The sequence below is a fragment of the Schistocerca piceifrons genome, chromosome 5 (genome assembly GCF_021461385.2).
Source record: "Schistocerca piceifrons isolate TAMUIC-IGC-003096 chromosome 5, iqSchPice1.1, whole genome shotgun sequence".
NCBI lineage: Eukaryota > Metazoa > Arthropoda > Insecta > Orthoptera > Acrididae > Schistocerca > Schistocerca piceifrons.
Window position 1 is genome coordinate 24,715,285 of NC_060142.1, and position 26,257 is coordinate 24,741,541.

Consider the following 26,257-nt stretch of genomic DNA (forward strand, 5'->3'; position numbering starts at 1 on the left):
GCCTGTGCTATGATAGTGCCACACAAAACAAGAAACTGTTGGCACTACTTACGCTGGCAGATAATGTTCACCGGGCATTTGCCTGCCTTTGGATCGCCACATTATACACCGTGATTCGTCACTACACACAACATTTTTCCACTGTTCAATAATCCAATGTTTACACTCCTTACACCATGTGAGGCATGGTTTCGCATTTACGGGCATGATGTGTGGCTTATGACCAGACGCTCAGCCATGAAATCCAAGTTTTCTCACCTCCCGCCTAACTTTCATAGTACTTGCAGTGGATCCTGATGCAATTTGGAATTCCTGTGTGCTGGTCTGGATAGATGTCTGCCTATGACACAGTACGACCCTCTTCAACTGTCTTTGTCAGTCAACAGATGAGGTTGGCCCATATGCGCTCTCTCTCTCTCTCTCTCTCTCTCTCTCTATCTCTCTCTCTCTCTCTCTCGTTTGTTTTCGATGGCTGTTTCATAAAATGTAAGTACACTCTATTATCTGTGATTTTTGCTTAAATAATTACATTAACTTAATGACAACAGCCATGTTTGAATCAAGAAACATTCTTTCCTCTTCCATTAATGTCACATCTCAGTTTATTATGTTTTATTTCAGAACTTTTTCAGGTTGCAACGAAGGAGAGTTGTCGACAAACTGTTTGGGGACCACAGCTGAATGCTACTAGTGTTCAGTTATCAAACTTTTATTTCAGTATCCCTGAGATCTCTTCTGCCAATCTTTTCTATCAGTATCTGTGCTACATAATTACACAAACTGTGTAATTTTGAGATCAATCACTGGTCTCTATAAACAATGCCATCAGTCAACGTTCTCATTGGTCTGGTGGGAATCTGATGCTAGATGGCAGAATGCCATTTCATTATCAAAGAAATAAAAATTTTCTACACTCTAATCTACCATTTCAAAATCTCTGAAACCAGCAGACATGATTAAAATTTTTTATAATACTGTCTTTTTAAATATCAGTAATATTATAGCTCTTCCACTACTGGGTTAGTGTCATTAATGAAGCATTTGCAAGTAACCTTACAAATAGTGATGGCAGTTTTTTAAACAAAAATTTTGCTTGGAAAACTGCTCTCTCACTTGTCAAAAACAGAGAGACAGAGTTTACAATACCTCACCTGTTGATTATTAATTTCACTACAATAACTTCTAATGTCAGTCATTTTGGGTTTGCGACGGTGCTTGTGTTTATAGAGAGAGAGAGAGAGAGAGAGAGAGAGAGAGAGAGAGAGTGTGTGTGTGTGTGTGTGTGTGTGTGTGATCTTTATGGAGTTCTGTGAAAGGTGAGGTTTTAAACTTGCTTGCACAGTGCTTACTTGTTGCAGTTTTGCTCTGAAAATGGCAAGGTGTGCTGCTGTTGAAATATTGGCAGCTGTCGACGATGTCACCTGGCTGCATTCCTGCAAGTTATTTGAATATTTCAAGTGAATTTGTGCCCATTGCGTGGCACTGCCACTGTGGTAGACAAAACTTTACTGCCACTTGTATATAAGTTTACTGGTGTACCGAATGAATCTTTTACATTAATGGTAAGCTGATCATAATCGTGAGTAACATTTTTTAACAAACACGTAAATGTGATAATCTCCCCCCACAATGCTGATTGCAGTTAATTTAGAAGCCCACTTAAAAATCTTTTTCAGTTGACAAATTAGCTTTCAGCAGCACCAGCAGCAAAAGAAGAAGAAGAAGAAATCTACCAATCAATGCAATTTGAATTAAGCACACATACTGGAACATTGAGCTGTCATCAATATCACACAGCTAGCAATCTATTTCATCATTAGAAAATACTCCGAGAATCTTTCTTTTTTGAGAAAGCAGGTTGTCAATTTCTGCAGCACTTGTCTTTACATCCAATTCTTCTTGCAAATCTTTTTTCAGTCAATCCCATGATGCAAGGCCCTTATTGCCTGAATAAAAAGCTTAGTCCAGCATTCAAGTGCAAAAACAAGAATTTGCAACTGGTGTCAAACCATAAAAAAATATTCACTGCGACGAACTGAATTAAGAGTGCCCTTAGCATCACAAAATGGTGAATATTTGTCAGTCAATCATCCAGCAACCTTTTCATTGTCAATGCCATTTCAACACTATCATCATTCCCTTCATATTCTACATTGTTGGTCATTTTGAACACAAGATTTCCTATGATTGATAAATAACAACAATTTTAATTGTCATTTCACCTTTCATCCCTATGTCTATGCACAATACACTGCACACTGCTCCCAGTTCTGCTTTCAAATAGAAGTCTTCGATAAATGACTTCTTTCCTTCATGTGCAACAGCTTTTGATTGAAAAGAAAAGCCAGAAAATTTCCCCTGGTATTTCTGCCTTTTTCTGTCATCTGCAGCTGTCTCAAAAATTAAATTACTTACAGATTTATTGGCTTTAACTAGAACAGATATTCTACTGGATTTATTTTTTTCAATTTTCCCAAATATCATCATTTCCAGATATTTTATTAACTTGCTTAAGCAGGCAATACACTTAATTTATAACAAACTTCAAAATTCAGTCGTTTATAACGTCTCAAAATCAATATGTAGGTAAACTACGGTTGTAAGTTCCAACTCAACATTACAGTATCAAACTGGTTTTGTCTAAAAACTTTTCATTTTGTTAATTTTTACTGCTAATCTATATTAATAAATGACTATCCTGGAACCCGGGACCAGTTACTGTAATCTACCAGCTTCAATGGGCAACAAAAATTTGATTTTCAGTATTTCACATAATTACTGATCAAATTTAAAATTCTATCATAATCCACTCATTAACAGTTACAGGGTGACTCAAAAGAATGGGAAATTTTGGAATGTGTTGTGCCAATGCTGCAATGCAGAATACTGCTCGCACTGTCTTGCCATTTAGTAAACAGTAAACATGAAGAAATGGAATGGTTTGCAGCAAGCCTTTGCAGTAAATGCCTTTTACAAGAATGGAAGTGTGAAAGGCATGCATCGAGATGTGTGGTGTCACTTCAACATTGGATGGCATGGTCGTGCCCCATCAGCATATTCAATCAACACCTGGGTCCACAATTTTGAAGCAACGATTTCTGCACTGAAGAAACAATCTGCAGCAAAACCCGAATATCGAGGCTGTGTGAACTGCTTTTGTAAGAAGCCCCAATGCTCTGTTTGACATCACACAGTTTCTACAGCAGCAACAGTTAAATATTCAACCACTTCTAAATGTTGACATAAAGTTCCATCCATACAAGCTTCAGATAGTCCAGAAACTTCAACCTAACGCTCTGCTGATGCGTAGACAATATGTTGAACGCACGTTGGCCAAAGTGCATAATGACAACAATTCATTAACAACCTGTGTGTGTCGAATGAAGCTCACTTCCACCTTTGTGGCTTTGTCAATAGACAGAACTTTTGCTACTGGTCTAAGCAAAATCCACAACAGCTATACGAGCATCCATTGCACAGCAGCAAAGTTACTGTATGGTGTGCCATGTCATTGAGTGACATTATAGGCTCCTACTTTTTTGAATATGATGATGGGTGCCTAACCACTATTTCATCTGTCCAATATGTTGCCACAATGAAAAGTTTTGTTGCACTTGAACTGCCCCATTTTTCTGCCAACAGCTGACTTCAATACGATGGAGCAACAGCATGTTCAGCACAGATATCGATGGGAGCTGTACAACAATTGTTTGGCAACAGTATCATTTCAAGGCACAGTGACACTGCAGAGCCCCTACGAATGCCTGACCTGACAGCGTGTGATTTTTTTATTGGGGCCACCTTACCACCTTAACAGCTTGGTTCACAATACTCTAGCTGCTACCACCAAAGAACTTAAAGGAAGAATACGAGCGGAAATCAGCAGGATTCCTATTGAAATGTTGAGTTGGGGTACACATGATGTTCCTATTAGGCTGCAGGAATGCGTGCACTGAAGAGGGGGGGGGGGGGGGGTCATCTATTGGATGTGATAATACGAAATAATAATAATTGTGACATATTCAATAATGGTGTACTCTGTACTATACACCGAAATAAATAAATGTGTGTAAAGTAATTGTGCTCATCCATTAATCTCTGTTCCAAAACTTTCCCATCATTTTGTGTCAACCTATATAGTCTTATGTTAAAAATTTTTACAAAATAAGACATGTATTACAGTTAGAAACTGAATGTGTATCATGAGCCAGTGTAACTGATGGCTCACAAATACGTTGATTTTATTCACTCCAGTATTTGTGAATGAGAGCTCTTAGTGATTTCCAACACTCTTCACACACAATTTCAAACCTTTGTGCAACTTTTCCTCACTGACACCACTCACAAAATGAGGAAAGGAAAGAAGTTTGTTGCTTACTACATTTTCGCTGTTCATGCAGTAGAACTTTAGCATAAGACATAAAGATTCAATTTATTTTCTTTTCTACTGACTCTATTTGCATACAGTATCTACATATATCATTGCATTAAAATGCAAAATTATATCATTGTGTGATAGATAATTCAGGAGATACAATGTCATAAAAACTGAGATGTGTGAAAATCTAGTTGTTGCTTAAAGTAGGCTGCAAATTACCCTATTTACATTCATCCGGTATTTCTCAATGGCAGCACTTAGTGCCTTTCCAACAAACTTTATGCACAACTTCAAGTCTTTCCTAAAAAATTTTTTGCTTACGTGCTTAAGAGCAAATACGAGGGCTATTCAGAAAGTAGGGAACATTTCTGTCTGACGCCGCTAGGTGCACGACAATCGCATATATTTTGGTATGTGCATGCTTGGCAGCTTAGTCGGCATCAATCCGTGACAGCAGGAACATCTCTGCGGATCTGGTTATTTCAATATTCGAATCTGAAATGTGCACTGCAATCAAAAATCCTGCCAGTTGTGAGGTGCAGTCTGTGATAAAGTTTTTGTTGGCAATAAACCTAAAACCTATACAAATTTATCATGAACTGTGCAAAGTGTATGAAAACAATGTAATGGGTGAGTGTTCCGTACGGGTATGGTGCATTCGGTTTAAAAATGGCCAAACCAACATTCATAATAAAGAGAAGAGTGGATGCTTGAGCATTGTGACTCACAATCTTGTTGCTAAAGTTGATGAAACGATTAGTGAAAACCGTCGCTTCACAATAACGGAGCTTTCACTTTCTTTTCCACAAGTTTCACGGACTTTGTTGTTTGAATTTGTCACTCAAAAGCTAGGCTACCACAAATTTTGTGTGATCAATAAATATGGTGAGTAACTTTATTAGAAACAAAGTAATAAGCTTATATGAATTTTGAATTAATCTCCTTCAAAGTACTGTCCTTGGGCAGCAATGCACCTATCCCAATGTTGAATCCCTGACTGGAAGCATTTCTGGAAGGCTTATTTAGGAAGGGCATTCAACCGTGCTGTGCCAAATTCATATTTTTGAAGAAAAAAACCTTATTTCACAAAGCATCTAGCATCCAGTGCATGTTGGTCTATCGATTATTCATATGATTTTGAATTGCATCCTTGTTGCTTTTTGAACATTTTTGAATACATTCTAAGTTGATTTCTGAATGAATCATCAGTTAATTTTTGAATGTGTGCATAGTGTACATGGTGTCTCTACCAAGGGAATCCCCGTCGTATCTAAAAATAAACTTTCATGCAGACAAAAGGGGAGGGGGCTGTGCGGACTGAATGGAATAAAGCTGAACAGGTGAATGCCAATCGCTGTTTGTGTATGTGGTTGACTGGGTTTGAGAATGATCAGCTTTGTTATAATTACTAACGGAATCCATAGATTCAGACTACCCAAGTGGAAATAAATTACTCACAGGAATAACAGGTAAGAAAGATTACCTATTTTCATCTCGATATAGACAACAAAATAAAATTTTGACAGAAAATTTTTGACCGGATCGCTACACTAGTAAATTCTAGGAGTAGTGCAGAAAGTGCATTGTAAGAACTCATAACAACCCCTAACCGAAGAATAAACACGGGATAACTAAACCATTGATTGTGACAGAGTTCGTGAATTTAGCTGGAGAATAAGTTTTGATACTGGCGTGAATAGTTACAAAATAACTGATGACAAGATTGTTTGTTAGAAAAAGGAAGGAGAAAAAAATGGGGACATTATGAAAGAATATGTCAATTCCAAATTTATATAAAAATTTCATGCTACTTCTTTTCGATCTCATTCTTGAGAAACTGGAGCATATGAATGATTTTATTTTATTTCCACCTTTCCGACAGTCAAGCATTAATCGCCTTGCAATACAATGAAGTTATTTTTGTCGGCTTCCTAAATAAATTTGGCTTTTATTAATCTTTTCTGCTGAGGCAGTCAATTTATCTGAAGAAAAGTATTTAATTACACACTATTGGCTACTTTCAACTATTCTCTGTATTTCAAGCGCTATTTTCATCTTCTAGCACGTATGGTATTATGCCATAATAAAGAATCAAACATGAAATAATACAGTACAAGTAGTCCAAGAAAATTTACATTCCGAAAACCACACTGAAAAGCATAATATCAGGTTGAGACCTACTTCATTTGGAATCCAGGCATACGAACATGCACTTTACGCCTATTTATGCGTTCTAGTATGGTTTATCAAATTCCAATGCTCTCGGAATATCCTCAGATGTCTTGTTTCTTTTATGACGAAATGTAAGATCTTTTAATGTTTTACACGTACGAACATACAGGCTTCCTAGACATCGTAGCTGCGGAAGCACAGTGACGCCTGTTATCTGGCGCTCTCTGGCGACTGTTCAAATGACCTATTTCTAACAGACTGTGGGGAAATATTGTGAATGGTGGTTTGAAAAGCATTACTTTCAAATTAAACTTCTTTTTCGCAAGATGAACTATGTGCAAGAATGTACAATGAATTTCTTAAATCACAGAGCTTTTGACTCTCATTTAAAAATCAACCCTTTACGGACGAGCCAGTTAGAAGAATTTCGAGCCTAGAAGATCGGATATTTATGTTGTCATTAAACTTTTTACTGGCACATTTGTGCGATGTGTTGAAGTGTAACAAGTGCAAAAATGATCAACATTATATGTGAAAGCTAAGCTTTTGTTTCAGCTTAATAATCTTCGAGACCAATATTATAAGTGAAAGGCTTAGCTTTTCTTATAACAACACTATGAATATTAATTTAAACCATTAACTTTTCCTATTTGTGTGTTCGCACTACTTAACAGTGATATTGCCATTGGCTGACTACATCGCCTGTCCTATGCTCAGAATATCTGCTGTCATTGGCTGGCAAGATCACGTGACACGAGCTATGGCTGGCTTACAAAAGTGCAACGCATCTCAACTTCAATTTTTCAGAAAGTAACATGCGGTGTTTGATTAAATTCGAATTTATATTTTAGTGATACGAAAATATGCAGCGTACATGTTGCTCCATGCCAAAGATCTTTCCAAAACGTGTTTTCTCCACTGAGTTTTCTTTTCTAAAGGGTCAGGAAATTCTATGCCATGTATAAGACCATAACCATTTAAAGGATCGACAAGTTTTACAGTTGCGAGGAACACAGAAAAAGTGTATTTTCACCTGGGAGAAAGTGTATTTTTAACAGGGAAATCTGTGATTTTTTTTTCCTTGTCCACATATTCACCCTGATGAAAGACATTGTAAATACACCTTCCTATGAATACTGGCTGAAAAGTTATAATGTGTTAACGTTATGTTGCCCGTCTCAATGGATCAGGATATCAGCCAATTTGCTTTGAATGGTTTTAGCATCAGCAATTGCTGCTAAAAATACTCATTCACCATATTTTTTGATAGTGCCGCATAAAAGACAGGAAGAACATTGGGTAAGCAGGGACTGGGGAAAAGGATTGAAAAAGGAAGCCACCAGGTAAAATTCTGTAAAGAGCATTAATCTAATCATTGTTAATACTTGGTTTAAGAATCAGGAAAGGAAATTATGCAAGTTGTAATGTAATGAAGCCAATGGTATAGTAGAAATTCTAGAATGTCAGTATGTATCATGCTATATTTATGCAGAGAAAATATGATATAAAAACTGTGCCTATAAAAATTAATTATGTCTCATCTATATAGGCCTATTTATATTTCACATTTTCAAAAATAGTGGTGAAGTTTTAACAAAAAATTTTTGGGGATTCAGTTTTATTAATTTTATTGTATATATACCAGCGATTGTCTGCACGGTTGTCTCTGACAAAGATATAAAGTCATTACTTTGTACAGCATCCCTGTTCTCCCTCACTGTTTAGACACTTGGCAGGAAGATTTTGTAAATGGAAAACTAAAAAACTAGAACTAAACTCCTCCTGAACAGGCCATGAAGGTCCAACGGTACTGACCGGCCACCGTGTCATCCTCAGCTCATAGGCGTCACTGGATGTGGATATGGAAGGGCATGTGGTCAGCACACGGCTCTCCCGGCCATATGTCAGTCTACGAGACTGGAACCTCTACTTCTCAATCAAGTAGCTCCTCAGTTTGCTTCATAAGGGCTGAGTGCACCCCGCTTGCCTACAGCATCGGCAGACCGGATGGTCACCCATCCAAGTGTTAGCCCAGCCCGATAGCGCTTAACTTCGGTGATCTGATGGGGACCAGTGTTACCACTGCGGCAAGGCTGTTGGCTTTTGTAACGGGAAGCCAAGTCGTTTTATGAGGCTGCTGAAAGCAGATTCTATGCATTTTTGTTTTTTGTTCACATTGTGCCATCATAATGTGTGAAATATTGCATAACAGAAATATTTAACAGTTCATATACTTTACTTGATTTAATATTTGAATAATTACCCAATTTTCACAATACTACTTGATTTAATATTTGAATAATTACCCAATTTTCACAATACTTGCATCAGTTAATTTTCTCCATATTAGAAGTAAATCTGTGGACATTATTATGTCTCTAAAGAAGACAATGCAGCCAACATAAAATTAACCAGCTAAGTCATATTTCATATTTTCATATGTAGACATGCCCTTCAATGAGACTTAGTTCAAAATAATGACTAAGGTCTGGTCTGAGGACAAGTCGTTGAATATGCACTGGAGAGGCACATAAAAAGTTGAAGAGGCCTGAAGATGCAAGAAAGCATCAAAAAGATACCTCATTGCATTGTAGGAAATACTGCAAGCAGCCAAAAGATTTTTTTTTTTAATGATTTTATTGTACCATTACTAGTTTCGGGACTGAACCCATTGTCAGATAGTAGCATTGACTTCTTCGCAAGTTTTACATTGTGTCTTACTGAAAAGCATTCATTTAAATATTATAAGACAGAGGTTTGATTTTCTTTAACAATCCGTGCTGATCAATGAACTAAATACAAGAATGGTGGATCAAATCAAAATGCGTACTTGTTATTAAGTGTTAACATCCAGCACTTTTCAGACTGGTTTCTATGTAATCAGAAAACAGTACAGGACGTTACAAAATAATGTATACACATTTTCCAATTTAATCTCTTTTTAAGTAAAGCAGATAGAAATAATTGCTTTGTGTGTGATAATTCAGAAAGCAGTAAATAACTTATCAAAGAATGAAAGTAGGTGCTTCAGTGTTGTCAACCACAAATAGAATGTGAGTGAGATTTGACCACACTGGAGAGTTGAACTTGGAACATTTGAGCTTAACAATTGCAAGAATCTGAGGCAAGTTTGAATTAGGTGGAACAGTGAATGATGTGAAGATGGGCTGTAGTGCAACAGACAATGGAAAGTGTTGATATGGCAATTCACGTGCATATAACAACAAAAAAAGATGTGTAAAGCAATGCTTTCATGAGAATACACTGAGCAAAATCAATGCTCACCGAATTTTGTGGAAAAGTATGTTAATCTCATAGGAGTCTTAGTCTGGCATGCTCAGTCATCTGAAGGGTCAATCGGGCCATACTTCTTTGAACAGACTGTAACAGGTGACTCTCACCTACAAATGCTGTGCAGTTGACTTGATGTGTGCGAATTTCTCGGTTGTACATTCCCTCCAAGATTGATGGATGAAGAGGAAGTGCTGTGGAATATCCACATTGATCACCAGATTTAACACCTTTAGACTTCTATCTTTGGGACTCTGTCAAGAACACGGCACACGCTGTAAAACCACAAAACTGGACGGTCTATGAAAGCAAACTGAGCAAGCTTGCATGCTGTTTCATCAGAAACAATACAATTGGCATACCACTTTGTCAGGGTGTGTACATGGACAAAGAAAAAAAATTCCCGGATTTCTCACCGGTGGAAACACAGTTTTTCCCTGTTAATTGACAGTATATATTCTCTCGGCACTGTATAACTTATCAATCCTTTGAATGGTTATGGTTTTATACACGGGCATAGAATTACCGGCGCTTTAGAAAACGAAACTCAGGGGAAAAAAATACCTTTTGCAAAGATGTTTGATGTACAGTAACACGTACGCTGCATATTTTCGTATTATGAAAGTGTCAATTCGAATTCCACCAAACACCGCATGTTACTTTCCGAAGCATCAAAATCGAGAGATTGCGATGCGTATTTGCAAGCCAGTCATAGCTCATGTTACATGATCTCGCCAGCCGATGACAACGGATATTCAGAGCTTCGGACACGTGGTGTAGTCATCCCACAGCAACATCACTGTTAAGTAGTGTGAACACAAGAACAGGAAAATTTAATGGTTCAAATTAATATATATAATACTGCTACAAGAAAAACAAAGCTTTCACATATAATATTGGTTTCTAAGGCCAATACACTGCAAGAGAAACTACGATTTCACATATAATGTTGGTCTTTTATGCACGTATTACATTTTAAGATATATCACACAAATTTGCTAGTAAATTTTTTAATAATGACATAATTGCGTGATTTTCTGGGCTGTAAATTCTTCTAAATGGCTCATCATCAAAGAGCTGATTTTTAAATGAGTCCCAGATTCCCAGTGAAGTAGGCCTCAGCCTGATTTTAAGCTTTTCAATGTGGTTTTCGGGATGTAAACTTCCTTGGGTACCAGTACTTTGTTATTTAATGTTTGTTTCAAAAATATGTTCATTTTGTAGTGCACATCTTTCTGAAGATGTGTGATACATAAAACATACGGGTCTGAGGAATTGTAAGACATGTTATTTGATCTTAAGTGTGCCAAAGTGCAGTCCCACACCTTTTCACGCAGCATTCTTCTATTGCACATCACTGTATTTCGGTCAGTGGGATTGAAACGTGTATATTTTGTACTGGTTGCCATCAAACTACATTCAGGACAGTGGAAATTAAAGTGTCCTATGGTGCCTCTCCTGCTTCAGTCGGCCAGTTTGACATCCTGGCTCTCATTTAAAAAAAAAAAAACTTTTCAGAAAATGTTCACTCTTTATTCCCTATTAGCTAACAATTTGCTGCTTTGTGTGACATAAACTTAAGTATAGGATACATAAAACCAGTAAAGACAAGAGAAAAGCAAGACAGTACACATTTCTTCAATCCTTAGCTCCTAGAATTTTTTTTCTCTCTAATCTTGCTAAGCTTTACATGGCGTGCTTTCCTTTTTGCGAAAGAATCTGTTACCTCATTAAAGTGTGTCAAATATTTTCTTACATGAAAAATCGAAATGTCATTGTCTAATACTGAAAAAGCTGTTAATACAAATAGGCTCAAGACTGGTGTGGTTTCTCGACCTGATTACCTGTATTTTGTCACTGTCTGCCAGATAAAACAAAATAGGCCTTTCTAATACTGCAGCAATTGTAACACATGCCAAATAAAGGAGACTGTTTTTGCAGAAATGGTCATTTTTATAACACGGCAGAAATAATTCACAACGTACCTATATCATATGCCTATTAGCCCTACTACAAGGAAAAAGCTTCACATTAAGAAATAGTTTTATACTTCAATCATATGCTCCAGTTTCTCAGGCATGAGATCGAAAAGAAGTAGTGCGATATTTTTATATAAATTTGGAATTGTCATATTCTTCCATAGTTCACGTGATGTCACCATTTCTTCTCCTTCCTCGTTCTAACAAACAGTGTTGTCATCACCAATTTTGTATCTATTCCTGCCAATGTCAAAGCTTATTTGCCGGTTAACTTCATAAACTCTGCCAGAATCACCAGTTTAGTTATCCCACGATTATTCTCCGGCTAGGCATTGTTACGTGTTCGTACAACGTGCTTTCTGTGCTACTTCCAGAATAGACCTTAAAGCGGCAGCTAACTGGAGACTGTACAACTGGCCCTTGTTAGTATAGCGATCTGGCCAAAAATTTTCTGTCAAAATTTCATTTTCCTGGATACACCGAGAAGATAATATTTAATCTTTTTTACCTGTTATTCCTGTTAGTCATTTATTCGCACTTTGGTTATTTGAATCTGTGGATTTCACTGGTAATCATAACAACGCTCATCATTTGCAAACCCAATCAACCACATAATCAGACAGTGGTTGGCTTTCTTTCATTCGGCTACACGCTGCTCAGCTTGTATAGCCCTTTTTGTCTGCAGGAAAGATTATTTCTAGATGTGACAAGGATTCCACTGGCAGAGACATCACATACACTATGCACGCATTCACAAATCAACTTATGATTCATTCAGAAATCAACTTAGAATGTGTTCAATAATGTTCAAAAACCGACAGGGACACATTTCAAAGTCATATGAATAATCGATAGACCAACGTGCGCTGGATGCTAGGCGCTTTTTGAAACAAGGTTTTTTCCTCAAGAATATGAATTTGCCCCCTCCACTCCTAGATCCAGGGCTGCTGCGCATGCATGAATCTCACAGCTTGGGCACGCCAGTAAAATTTTTCCCGGTAGCACCTAGCTGCGACTGCTTACACAGCCAACAGCCACGTTTCTGTAGCCAGAACCAGAAGAAGATACTACTCAACTGCGCATGCGCATGGTCCCACTCGTAACTGCTAAAACAAATGTAATGTTAACAGTTGTGACGCCATGTTCATCGGAGGCAATTTGTTGTTACGAAGCATTGCATAGTCTCCCTAAAGCCTTTGACACATTTGGCAGATGTTTGTATGAGCACTGTGTTTTGTTGCTGTACATGACATATTTCCTTTGCAATTTAACTTTTATTTTAGTTTTTTTCTCTCGCTCATGTTTTATTGCTGCAGTATTATGCTGCAGTAGCAGGATACAGTAATATCCCTTGTTAGAGTATTGGTTCTTACCAGTCTAAATTACAAATATTTCACTGAGAACAAAAACAATGAAAAATTCCCAGAATTCAATAAAATTCCCGGGATTTTCCTTGTTTTCTCCCACATGAAAAAATTCCCGGGTTTTTCCCGGATCTACCGGTTGTCCCAGGCCGTAGACACCCTGTCTGTTCTTAGTTATTGCTGACAACTTATTGCACTGGAAGGTGGCCATTCTGAACATATACTACCTTAGCAGATATGACGTCAAAAACTTTTCGTTTTTATCTGCTTTATGTTAAAGCATTATTTTGGGATACACTGTAAATAAACAACCTTTGGACCTATGCCTAGCATTATAGCCCTCTCATTCGACTAATTAAAAAAACTCTGAAATAAATATTGTTCCCTCTTCAAAAATTCATGTGACAACTCTTAAATATCTATAAAGCATTCACCTGTTTTACCTTGTTAGAGATTTGTTGCTACTTTTTGCATGAGTTCCATGGGAATACTGGTGTAGTCCTAATGACTCCAAGTTGTCAAACTTCTTATTACATACATGGCAGCGATACTGTAGTCCAGTAACATGTGCATTGTTTGTATGTGTCAAAAAAGATTCAAGGTCTGAAAATGTCTGAAGACAATCTTTCTGGATGCACTTATAAACCTGAAAAAATAAGAACAAAGAGTCAATGGTAGATCACAACACAACTGAAAGCTCAAGGTTTCCAATACTTATAGACTGTAGCACAGTGTGAAAGCATTTATATTCTCTATTTTTCTCATAAAAATGGATTTTCTGCAGCCATTTGCTGAAAGGGGAACAAAAATTATAATATAATGTAACAATATGGATGGATGAACAGACACACACATGTGCACTCGCACAAGTGCGCACATGGCCCCCCCTCCGACACACACACACACACACACACACACACACACACACACACACACACACACACACATACACACAGAGAGAGAGAGAGAGAGAGAGAGAGAGAGAGAGAAAGAGGAGGGGGAAGCGGTCTCAGTGCTCCTTGCAGCGTGATAATATGAACTTTCAGCATGATCCTAATACCATAAATATAAATATTATCTTACACTTCTCCTGCTGTCTTCTCTTTAACACACTGTTTGTTGTTGCTATGTTTCACATTCACATCCCCTCTCCTCTTGCATTTTCCTTTGTAATATTTCATTTACAGTTGGTAGTTCAAAAATGTTCAAATGTGTGTGAAATCTTATGGGACTTAACTGTTAAGGTCATCAGTCCCTAACAGTTGTGTAGTTGATCAGGGTTTTGTGACACTAGATATTGAGCTACACCAAAGGACATTATAGTGTCTGGGATGGCGGATGGAAAGTGACACTTTGTGGGTGGTGAAATGGGTTCTTTCCTTGGCTCAGTGGATGAAGTGCGAGTGAAACATTAGTGGTTCCACTATCAGTCATTCACTGACACTGTGACGCCGACACGGTCTTCTCCTTATGAATTATCTCATTGTGTTATTAACAAGTGGCTACGGTGTGGCGCAGAGGGCTTCATCCCGGAGTTGAACCAGCGACCCACAGGTTTGGTTTCTTCTGATGAAGTTCATCAAACTCTAGGTTTGGTGAGGCCACAGTCCCTTCAAACTCACCATCCACCAGGGTAAGTACCACAACAACTTCATTCTGGTAATATCTGGGATGGCATTTACTGCGTTGACCTATTGGCACATTACTGACATCATCTTCTGTCGAGGAGCATAGTGGCTAAGCCAGGGCAGCAAAGTATGACATCTGCTGACTAACCATCAGTCCAGGTGATGTTTCTCTGTCTCTTCTTTCTCCCCTTAAAAGAGCGCCCTCATGCCTGCTTTTTGGAGATATTTATTCAGTGTTTCCGCCAATGTCGCGAAGTTTATAGAGCAGTGACTGACTCTTTGGTAATTCATCTATGCTTTCCATGTTGGGCAGAAATGTGACCAATGTCGACACCTGCGCTAGCTTTCCTTGTTTTACATCTATGCTGGCATGGTCGGTCACTGCCCTGTCATCCTCCTCCGCATGGCCAGATATGTCATGTATGTGTGTTCAGTATGATGACAAGTCCTGCAGCACTGGCTGCTGATGTGCGAACTGCACTGGACATTGCTCTCCTTAGAAGCATTGCCCATCTACTAGGCCACTGATCTGTCGAAGTGCTGACTGCTGGTGTGCAAGCTCTGATGGTCATCGGCCTCATTATTCGACTGCTGCTGCTTCCAAATATTGTGGTTCAACACGTCAATGTCTCTAAACTGTTCAGTTAACCTACACTACGTCTTTACGTATTTGTCTACCGGATCTCTGTTTTGAACAACCATAAGTAACACACAATTATTATATGCCCTACAGTTGTATCTCCGGTTTCTCCTTTCTGTTCTCCTGCCATTTTACACTGCATTGCTTAAAAGGGCAGACTTAGTTCACAATCTGTTCACTTTTGTCCTGTGTGCAATTAATAACTCATCTTTTGCAATTATATGGCAGAAAAACAGAGTACTTAAATCTTCTAATAATCTATTCCTGCATCATAATATACTTTGACAGTGTTACTACACGCATTTTCTCAATGTACCTACCATACCTAGTAAATCTAGTAACTGGTTTCCCCGCTTTAACTAAAATCATTTTCTTACTTCTCAGCAGAACATATCTGTTATTCTAAGTGTCTGTTTTAGCTTCACATTTCGTCCTAATTCATTTAACTAAAAATTTACTTTTTACTTTCATTTATAGCCGGACAAAATTATTACAGTTTCATCAATGAATGAACATTCTGCACAAGATTTTCAATCATTTGTACAAGGTCCCCAGGCCTTTTTCTAAACCTGAGCACTATGTAACAATTACAAGCCCATACCACTTTCCAATCCTGCCTAGAACTCCAAAGATGTGTACACACTGATAGAGATCCTTGTGAAATCTCATGCAATATTTTTACATACGGACCATTCGCTCTCACTGAGTCCACATAAACAAGACAGAATAATTTCAAATAATAAAGCCACCAAATAAAGAAAGGAATACTCTCACAGGCAGCAGCACAGTAATGCATATAAATATATAACAGGGAAAAATTTAACATGTAATAAATGCAAGTTTCATATGGTGACCAGATTTTAAACTGCATAATATTTCCAGCAGCAGATACTATGAGTAAAATTTATTCATTATGGGCTGTAGATTAGCGCTGAAGGACCTATAAAACAGTAGGAAAATGAGACGATGGAATCAGAAGAAAATGAAAGATCCATAAGTTGTTTCACAGGGAGTATTTTGCTGCAACTGTTGGAAACTGGAGAAATAAATAAAACAGTAGATGAATGAATAACTTTGAGAAATGAAGTAAAAAGGTAGATGAGGCATCAGTGAAATAAAGCAACAAACCCCAAAAGAAATAAACTGCAGAAAATGAAGCAGGCAAAAGGGAAACAAATATCTAAAAAAATGAGACTGACAGATAGTGTAAAATCTGTAAGCAGGGCACATTAAAGACTGTAGAAGCATGCATAACCAGAGGCTACAGGGAAGTTTAAGGGATGTTTAGAAGAAAGAGAAGAAGCTGTGCGAATATCAGAAGCTCCAGTAGCAAGCCAAACTAGTAAGGAAAGGAAAAAAATGACAACTGAAAAGTGGAAGGAATCTAGAAAGGAGATGTATAAAGGAAATGAAGTTAAAAAGAAGGTGAAATAAATCAGAGATTGGAAATACGAAACTATAGGAAGAATTTGGCAGAGTACTGAAAAGTCTAAGTGGAAACAAGGCCACTGGAGAATGATAATCCCTTATAATTATTGACATCATTAGGAGAGAGAGCCATCACAAAACTATACCACCTGGTGTGCAAGACATGAGAGAGAGGCAAACCACAAGAATCCAATAATTCCAATTCCTAAGGCTGGAATCATATAGATTAGATAATGATAAGACAGAGATGTAGGAACCATGTTTTACATTGTAAGACGTTTCCAGGGGCAGATGTGGACTCTGACCACAATCTATTGGTTATGAACTGTAGATTAAAACTGAAGAAACTGCAAAAAGGTGGGAATTTAAGGAGATGGGACCTGGATAAACTGAAAGAACCAGAGGTTGTACAGAGTTTCAGGGAGAGCATAAGGGAACAATTGACAGGAATGGGGGAAAGCAATACAGTAGAAGAAGAATGGGTAGCTTTGAGGGATGAAGTAGTGAAGCAGCAGAGGATCAAGTAGGTAAAAAGACGAGGGCTAGTAGAAATCCTTGTGTAACAGAAGAAATATTTAATTTAATTGATGAAAGGAGAAAATATAAAAATGCATTAAATGAAGCAGGCAAAAAGGAATACAAACGTCTCAAAAATGAGGTCAACAGGAAGTGCAAAATGGCTAAGCAGGGATGGCTAGAGGACAAATGTAAGGATGTAGAGGCTTATCTCACTAGGGGTAAGATAGATACTGCCTACAGGAAAATTAAAGAGACCTTTGGAGATAAGAGAACCACTTGCATGAATATCAAGAGCTCACATGGAAACCCAGTTCTAAGCAAAGAAGGGAAAGCAGAAAGGTGGAAGGAGTATATAGAGGGTCTATAAAAGGGCGATGTTCTTGAGGACAATATTATGGAAATGGAAGAGGATGTAGATGAAGATGAAATGGGAGATACGATACTGCGTGAAGAGTTTGACAAAGCTCTGAAAGACACGAGTCGAAACAAGGCCCCAGGAGTAGACAACATTCCATTGGAACTACTGACGGCCTTGGGAGAGCCAGTCCTGACAAAACTCTACCATCTGGTGCGCAAGATGTATGAAACAGGCGAAATACCCTCAGACTTCAAGAAGAATATAATAATTCCAATCCCAAAGAAAGCAGGTGTTGACAGATGCGAAAATTACCGAACAATCAGTTTAATAAGCCACAGCTGCAAAATACTAACACGAATTCTTTACAGACAAATGGAAAAACTAGTAGAAGCCGACCTCGGGGAAGATCAGTTTGGATTCCATAGAAACACTGGAACACGTGAGGCAATACTGACCTTATGACTTATCTTAGAAGAAAGATAAAGGAAAGGCAAACGTACGTTTCTAGCATTTGTAGACTTAGAGAAAGCTTTTGACAATGTTGACTGGAATACTCTCATTCAAATTCTAAAGGTGGCAGGGGTAAAATACAGGGAGCGAAAGGCTATTTACAATTTGTACAGAAACCAGATAGCAGTTATAAGAGTCGAGGGACATGAAAGGGAAGCAGTGGTTGGGAAGGGAGTGAGACAGGGTTGTAGCCTCTCCCCGATGTTATTCAATCTGTATATTGAGCAAGCAGTAAAGGAAACAAAAGAAAAATTCGGAGTACGTATTAAAATCCATGGAGAAGAAATAAAAACTTTGAGGTTCGCCGATGACATTGTAATTCTGTCAGAGACAGCAAAGGGCTTGGAAGAGCAGTTGAATGGAATGGACAGTGTCTTGAAAGGAGGATATAAGATTAACATCAACAAAAGCAAAATGAGGATAATGGAATGTAGTCGAATTAAGTTGGGTGATGCTGAGGGAATTAGACTAGGAAATGAGACACTTAAAGTAGTAAAGGAGTTTTGCTATTTGGGGAGCAAAATAACTGATGATGGTCGAAGTAGAGAGGATATAAAATGTAGACTGGCAATGGCAAGGAAAGCGTTTCTGAAGAAGAGAAATTTGTTAACATCGAGTATAGATTTAAGTGTCAGGAAGTCATTTCTGAAAGTATTTGTATGGAGTGTAGCCATGTATGGAAGTGAAACATGGACGATAAATAGTTTAGACAAGAAGAGAATAGAAGCTTTTGAAATGTGGTGCTACAGAAGAATGCTGAAGATTAGATGGGTAGATCACATAACTAATGAGGAAGTATTGAATAGGATTGGGGAGAAGAGAAGTTTGTGGCACAACTTGACCAGAAGAAGGGATCGGTTGGTAGGACATGTTCTGAGGCATCAAGGGATCACCAATTTAGTATTGGAGGGCAGCGTGGAGGGTAAAAATCGTAGAGGGAGACCAAGAGATGAATACACTAAGCAGATTCAAAAGGATGTAGGTTGCAGTAGGTACTGGGAGATGAAGAGGCTTGCACAGGATAGAGTAGCATGGAGAGCTGCATCAAACCAGTCTCAGGACTGAAGACCACAACAACAACAACAACAACAAGGCTGGAATTAGTTTAATAAGTCACAGTCATGAAATGATGACACAAATCATTTGCGGAAGAACAGAAAAACCAGTGGAAGCCAACCTTATGGAAGATCACTTTGAATTACAGAAAAATGTGGAAAGTGCAAAGCAATACTGATCTTACAAGATGGGTTAAAGAAAGATAAGTCTACATACATAAGATTTTTAGATATAGAGAAACCTTTTGACAATGTTGAATGGACTACACTCTTTGAAATTCTGAAGGTAGCATGTATAAAATACAAAGAGCAAAAGGTTATTTACAACTTGCACAAAATCCAGACTGCAGTTGTAAGAGTTGACGTGCATGGAAGGGAACCAGAATTTGAGAAGGGAGTTAAACAAGTTTGTTGCCTACCCCTGATGTTATTGAACTCATACAATGAGCAAGTGGCAAAGGAAACTGAGAAGAAATTGGGAAAGGAGTTAAAGTTCTGGGATGGCTAAGTATTTGGAAGAGCACGTGAAACAGAACAGATAGTGTCCTGGAAAGATGTTATGAGACAAATATTGACAAATGTAAAAACAAGGGTAATGGAGTGTAGATGAATTAAATCAGATGATGCAGACACAATTAGAATACGGAACCAGGCATTAAAAGTAGTACATAAGTTTTCATATTTGGCCAGCAACAAAAACATTGATTATAAATTGAAGTGTTAGGAAAGCTTCTGTGAAGGTGTTTTTCTATAGTGTAGCCCTGTAAGGGTGTGAAATGTGAACAGTAAACAGTTCACACAAGAAGAGAATGAAGTATAGAAAAGTGCTGAAGATTAGATGGATAGAGTGAATCACCAATGAGGTGGTGATGAGGTAGCAGAAAAAAATTTATGGCACAACTTAACTAAAAGAAGATTAGATTAGATTAGGTTTTTTGGTCCATAGATCCATGCTGAGGAGATGCTTGTGGAACATGTCAATTTTTCTTCTTTTTTTCTTTTTTAAAGCTGAAATAACAATACTAATAGTATGAATATATACAATACATCATTTGTTTCTATTAAAAAATTCATCAACGGAGTAGAAGGAGTTGCCCACTAGTAAGTCTTTCAGGCTTCTTTTAAACTGATCTTTATTTGTAAGTAAATTTTTTATGTTTGCTGGAAAATTATTGAAGACGAGTGTTCCTGAGTAGTGGACCCCTTTTTTAACTAAAGTAAGTGCTCTTAAGTCCTTGTGCGGGTCATTTTTGTTCCTGGTATTGTAAGTATGAACTGAGCTGTTTGTTGGAAAAAGAGATATATTATTTAGGACAAATTTCATTAAGGAGTAAATAAACTGAGAGGCAGTAGTTAGTATACCCAGTTCTTTGAAGAGGTTTCTACAGGACGTCTGCAAATTTACTCCACAAATAATACGTATTACATGCTTTTGGACTCTGAAAACTGTTGTTTGACTTGAAGAGTTACCCGAAAATATTATACCATATGACATTATGGAATGAAAGTAGGCAAAGTATGCAAGCTTTTTCATTTTTATGTTGCCTATGTCTGCTAACACTTGAATTGCAAATACCGATTTGTTAAGGCATTTCTGCAGTTCTGCGGTGTGCTCCTCCCAACTGAATTTATTATCAAGTTGTAATCCCAGGAATTTAAAGACTGTCAACCTCTTCTATCTGCTCTTCTTCATACTTTATGCATATGCTGGGTGGAAACCTCTTACAGGTTCTGAATTGCATATAGTGAGTCTTTTCGAAGTTTAATGTCAGTGAGTTGGATTTAAACCATTTATTAATATCCATGAAAATACCATTAGCAGATCTTTCTAGAACTACACTCAACATACTATTTATTGCTATACTTGTGTCATCTGCAAACAAAATGAACTCTGCTTCTGGCATTGTAACTGATGAGAGATCATTAATGTACACAAGAAAAAGCAATGGCCCTAAGATGGATCTTTGTGGGACATCACATGTAATTTCTTCCCATTCTGATGATGACTGATGACTTAATTCACTAGTTCCTTGCACTGACACCCTTTGTTTCCTGTTAGCGAGGTATGACTTGAACCATTTTGCAGCACTGCCCGTGACACCATAGAATTCTAATTTATTTAAAAGAATGTCGTGGTTTGTGCCTTTGACAAATCACAGAAAATACCTGCTGCTTGTAATTTGTTACTTAATGAATTAAGTACATTTTCCCTGTAGGTGTAAATAGCCTTCTCGATACCAGAACCCTTCAGAAATCCAAACTGTGTTCTTGATTATATGTTATTTGTGGTCAGATGGTTGAGAAGCTGCCTGCACATTACTTTTTCTAAAATTTTTGAGAATGCTGGCAAAAGTGAAATCGGTCTTTAGTTTGATGGTATATCTTTACCCCTTTCCTGAATAGAGGCTTAACATCTGTATATTTTAGACAGTCAAGAAATGCCCCAGTTATAATTGACTGGTTACACAAGTAACTTAAAATTGTACTAAACTCACAAGAACATGCCTTAATTAACTCTGTTGACATTTCGTCGTACCCACTAGAATGCCTTGTTTTGAAAGATTTTATTATGGAAGTTATTTCTTTTGGTGAAGTGAGTGACATATTCATGTACCTGAAGCTATCTGTAAAGGCTAGTTTCAGATATTCAAGGGCATTATTTACAGACCCTGACAATGTCATTCTATCAGTAACGGATATAAAGTACTTGTTAAATAGATTTGCCACACTATGCCCATTGGTAACTAATGTGTCATCTACTCTTAATGCTATTTGCTCCTGTTCCTTTCTGGTTCTATCAGTCTCCTCTTTCACTATATCCCATATTGTTTTTATTTTGTTCCCTGACATTGCTATCTTCTTCTCGTAGTGCATTTGTTTAGGTGTCCAAATTACTTTTTTAAATATTTTACAGCATTCCTTGTATTTAGCTAAATCATCAGCATTGGAGCCATTCTTGGTCGACAGATACATTTTCCTTTTTGACTTGCAGGAAATCTTTATTCCTTTTGTAATCCATGGTTTTATTATAGACTTCTGTTTAATTTGAGTAACTTTTAGAGGAAAACAGTTTTCAAACATGGTACTGACATTGTTCATGAATGTGTTATATTTTTCATTCATGTCATGAGTACTATAAACATCTTTCCAGTTCATATTTTGAGCAGTTTTCTAAAACACTCAATTTGTAGATTGGATACATTCTGAAGCATCAAGGAATCTTCTACTTGATAATGGGAGAAAGTGTAGCCGGACAAAGAAGAAGACTATAGAGCGATGGAGGCTTCAATACAGTATGCAAGTTTAAATGGATACAGGTTGCTACACCAATGCAATGGTGAAGAAACTTGCACAGTAGGGAATAGTACTGACAGCTGCAGCAAGCCACATTTTGGATGGAGGATGATGACAATGACAACAAATTGCAATTTTCGCCCAACAGAGCACACTATTGCTATTGTTTCAATAATTATGACCACATTAACTTAAATGCTTATCTTTATTGCATATAACACACAATTCGTGGAATAGTAATAGTAAACCTGTTAAAAGTCCTTTTGTGATTTTGAGATGATATGAAGTCAAATGAGTGAAATGCACACAATTACAATGTAATTTCTTCCTCAAATAATTAATTTAAATAATGACTTTCAAAACAGGATAGATAGTTGACCTAACTTAGATGATGAAGCAGCAAGTATTAATTAATAGTCACAATCTATATCTTTACAAAAACAGTGTGACTTACTCTGAAAAATTAGAAAAAACGGGTAAAGCTGCCATTAACCTGAAGGTCAGTTTGAACACCACTGTGGTTCTATCAGAGATGGTCCTTCAATGTTTGAACTGATTTGCCCAGTCTGTTACAGTGGGACCTATGGCTTAAAATGGATTCTGAACCACAATGCACCTCAGCATTTGACATAAATCAGCTTATGTAAAGTTACTAAAACAGGTAGGAGTGGCAAAATTGTCAGATGAAAAAGATGGGCAATTGGAAAGATGCAAGTTTTCTGGTGAGTTAATTCCAAAAAGAAGTACAAAAGTTCAGTAAGCATTCACAACCAACCTCCACCCAATGTAGTAAGGACGGGTAGAGAGTGTGAAATAGATGACAAGAATTAAAAGCTGATCTTAAGGAAATGAAGATAGAGGATGATAACTAGTCAAATAACAGAACAACTCCAATTTCAATTAATGGGACAGTTCTGATATAAGAAGAGAAAACAAATGATAAATTGCTTCCAGAGTTTTACTCATCATGGCAACGTTCAGCCCGTAACATTTTGTAAACCACTTCAAGGCCAGTTACTGTGTTCATAGTGCAATAAATAACCTGTAAGATTCATAGTGAAAGAATGAAGGTAGGTCAGGCTTTCATGTACCACAGATGATGATGATGATGATTGGTTTGTGGGGCACTCAACTGTGCCTGTACAAAGTCCCAATTTTTACACAGTCCAATGTTTTACATAGTCCAATGTTTTTCACAGTACAATGGAGCCAATGTCGCAAATGATGATGGTGATGAAATGATGAGGACAACACAAACACCCAGTCCTTGGGTGGAGAAAATCCTGAACCTGGCCGGGAATTGCACCCAGGACCCGTGATCCAGAGGCAGCAATGCTAGCCACTATACCACGAGCTATGGACTACTGTACCACAGATGTTGAGGTCATTAGAGAGATTACTGCAAGGATGGGGGAGGAAACTGGCAATGCCCTTTCAAAATAACTCATCCTGGTATTTGGAGCCACTTAGGAAAATCATGGAAAACCTATATCTGGATGGCCAGATGTGGATTTGAACTGTTGTCACCTCAAATGTGAGTGCAGTGCACTAAACAGTGCACCACATAGCTCCATGATTCATAGAGGACCATCTGGAATAATACTGCATTATGTGAAAAGCTAGAGTTGCAAATCTTTTACATCTGTGGAACAAGGTTTTGCTCATACAAACAATGTCTGCGATGGTCTGTGGCTGAAGTAATTGGGGAAGATAGTGATCAAACCTCTCCGCTATTAGAATTCATTTTCCTTTATTTATACACATGGACAGATTAAAGATGCTCAGCTTTATTATGAAATGTTACATCTATCAATCTACATCCACATACATACTCTGCAAAACACTGAACAGTGAACGGCAGATGGCAGTTAAGCTTGGTACCACATGCTGTTGTTACAGGAAGAATGATTTCTTAAATGCTTCTGTGTGTCCTGTAATTAGTCTCATCTGGACTTCACAGTGTTAACAGGAAGAATATGTAGGGAGATAAAGAATAAGTCTCCATTCTTCACTTAACACTGGTTCTCAAAACTTTGTCAGTGTCTTCTGCAGGGTAACTGGCATCTATCTTGAAGCGTCTGACAAATTCAGCTTTTTCAACATTTCTGTGACACTCCCCTGTGAGTCAAACAAACCTATGACAATTCATGCTGCATTTCTCTGTAAACATTCAATGTCCCTGTGTAACATAGCAAATTATTCCAGGTCTTTACACCTTACAGTGAGGTAAACAATCTTAGACTGTGTCTAGCTGGGAGGAGAGCAGCTTTGTTTTTGTTCTCACTTCAGTGCAGCTGATGCTATCGCTAGTGAGAAAGCATGCTGGATTCACATCTGACCAGTTTCATTATGCACACTCCCTATGAATCTAAAGGAATAGTACTAAATTGTATTTGTTGTTTTTCATGCAACACATACACAGACTTTTATAGATAACTCTACTATCCTGTAAAAATATCCGATTGTTATCTTCATTACTTTTAGAGAGTCTAAACCATAAGCTTTTTGGTATTACAAAAAAGAGCTATGGATTGTAACCAGTTCATTTATAATATCAGCTGGAACTATAACCAAAAAGGTGTTCATATAATTTGTTTTCCTAGAATTTTCTTTGCTTCCATTAAAATAGCTTTCACAGAACAGTAACCATTTTTTTAAAAAATTATTATTTAATTATGATTCGTTGTGTGAGTGTTGTGGAGAGAGAAAGAGTCTGTATGGGGGATATATGCAAAATGTGGATGTTCTACTTTGTTAAAAAAAACTATTCAAAATGTACACATGTGAAAATTCTTGTGCAAATCATGAATTATGTGTTGTATATAATAAAAGTCCAGACTGCATGATTTGTATAAAACCGTCCAGAAGAGAAGTTGGGTGTTAAATCAAGTAGTATTTCATTTCTGACTACAATTTGACTTTGGTTTATTGAAATTAAATTTTGTTTCATAAATTCAGAGTTTCTTTTACTAATTGATTTCTGTGATTCTATTGGATGACTTAGGGATTACCGCGAATCTTCAAGGGAACTGTTGCAACTGGCTGTCTAAATCATGAGCCAATAGGTATTCCACATTTCCTGCACTTTCTGTAGACCTTTGTGCTACAGTTCTGTGAGTCCAAAAGTTGCTTTGGAACCATTTTACTGTGTATATCAATGTGGAACCACACCACACAAATTTTTGTAAGGATAAAGAAAGATCTTATGTTCTATCAGTTCTTTTAACATAATTGTGAATTGTCTACAGTTTTAAACATTTCACTGGAAGTCTGGACATTTTAAGTAACCTAGCTTGCAAGTTAACAACATAATGAAAATAATAGTTGCCATATAGCGGAGATGCTGAGTCGCAGAAAGGTACAATGAAAAGACTGTCGGAAATTTAGCTTTCGGCCAACAAGGCTCCAGCTTCCAGAGACTGGTCATGGTGTGTGTGTGTGTGTGTGTGTGTGTGTGTGTGTGTGTGTGTGTGTGTGGTCTATTTTGACAAAGGCCTTGTTGGCCGAAAGCTAACTTTCCGACAGTTTTTTTGTTGTGCCTTCCAGCGACTCAGCACCTCCGCTATATGGTGACAAGAAACTATCCTTTTCATTATATTACAACAAAAACAATCCATTTTTGACAATTTAATGTGATTGGA

The 26,257-nt window shown here is 37.5% G+C and overlaps 1 protein-coding gene across 2 annotated transcripts in view; it reads right to left on the minus strand.

Annotated features, from left to right (window-relative positions):
• Window positions 1-26,257, minus strand: part of LOC124797969 (zinc finger protein 184-like) — a 362,232-nt gene that overhangs the window by 60,668 nt on the left and 275,307 nt on the right. For both annotated transcript variants that reach the window (XM_047261138.1, XM_047261137.1), the window contains one exon: window positions 13,628-13,830. In XM_047261138.1, the coding sequence (XP_047117094.1) occupies window positions 13,628-13,830 (203 nt within the window). The remainder of the gene's footprint in view (window positions 1-13,627; window positions 13,831-26,257) is intronic.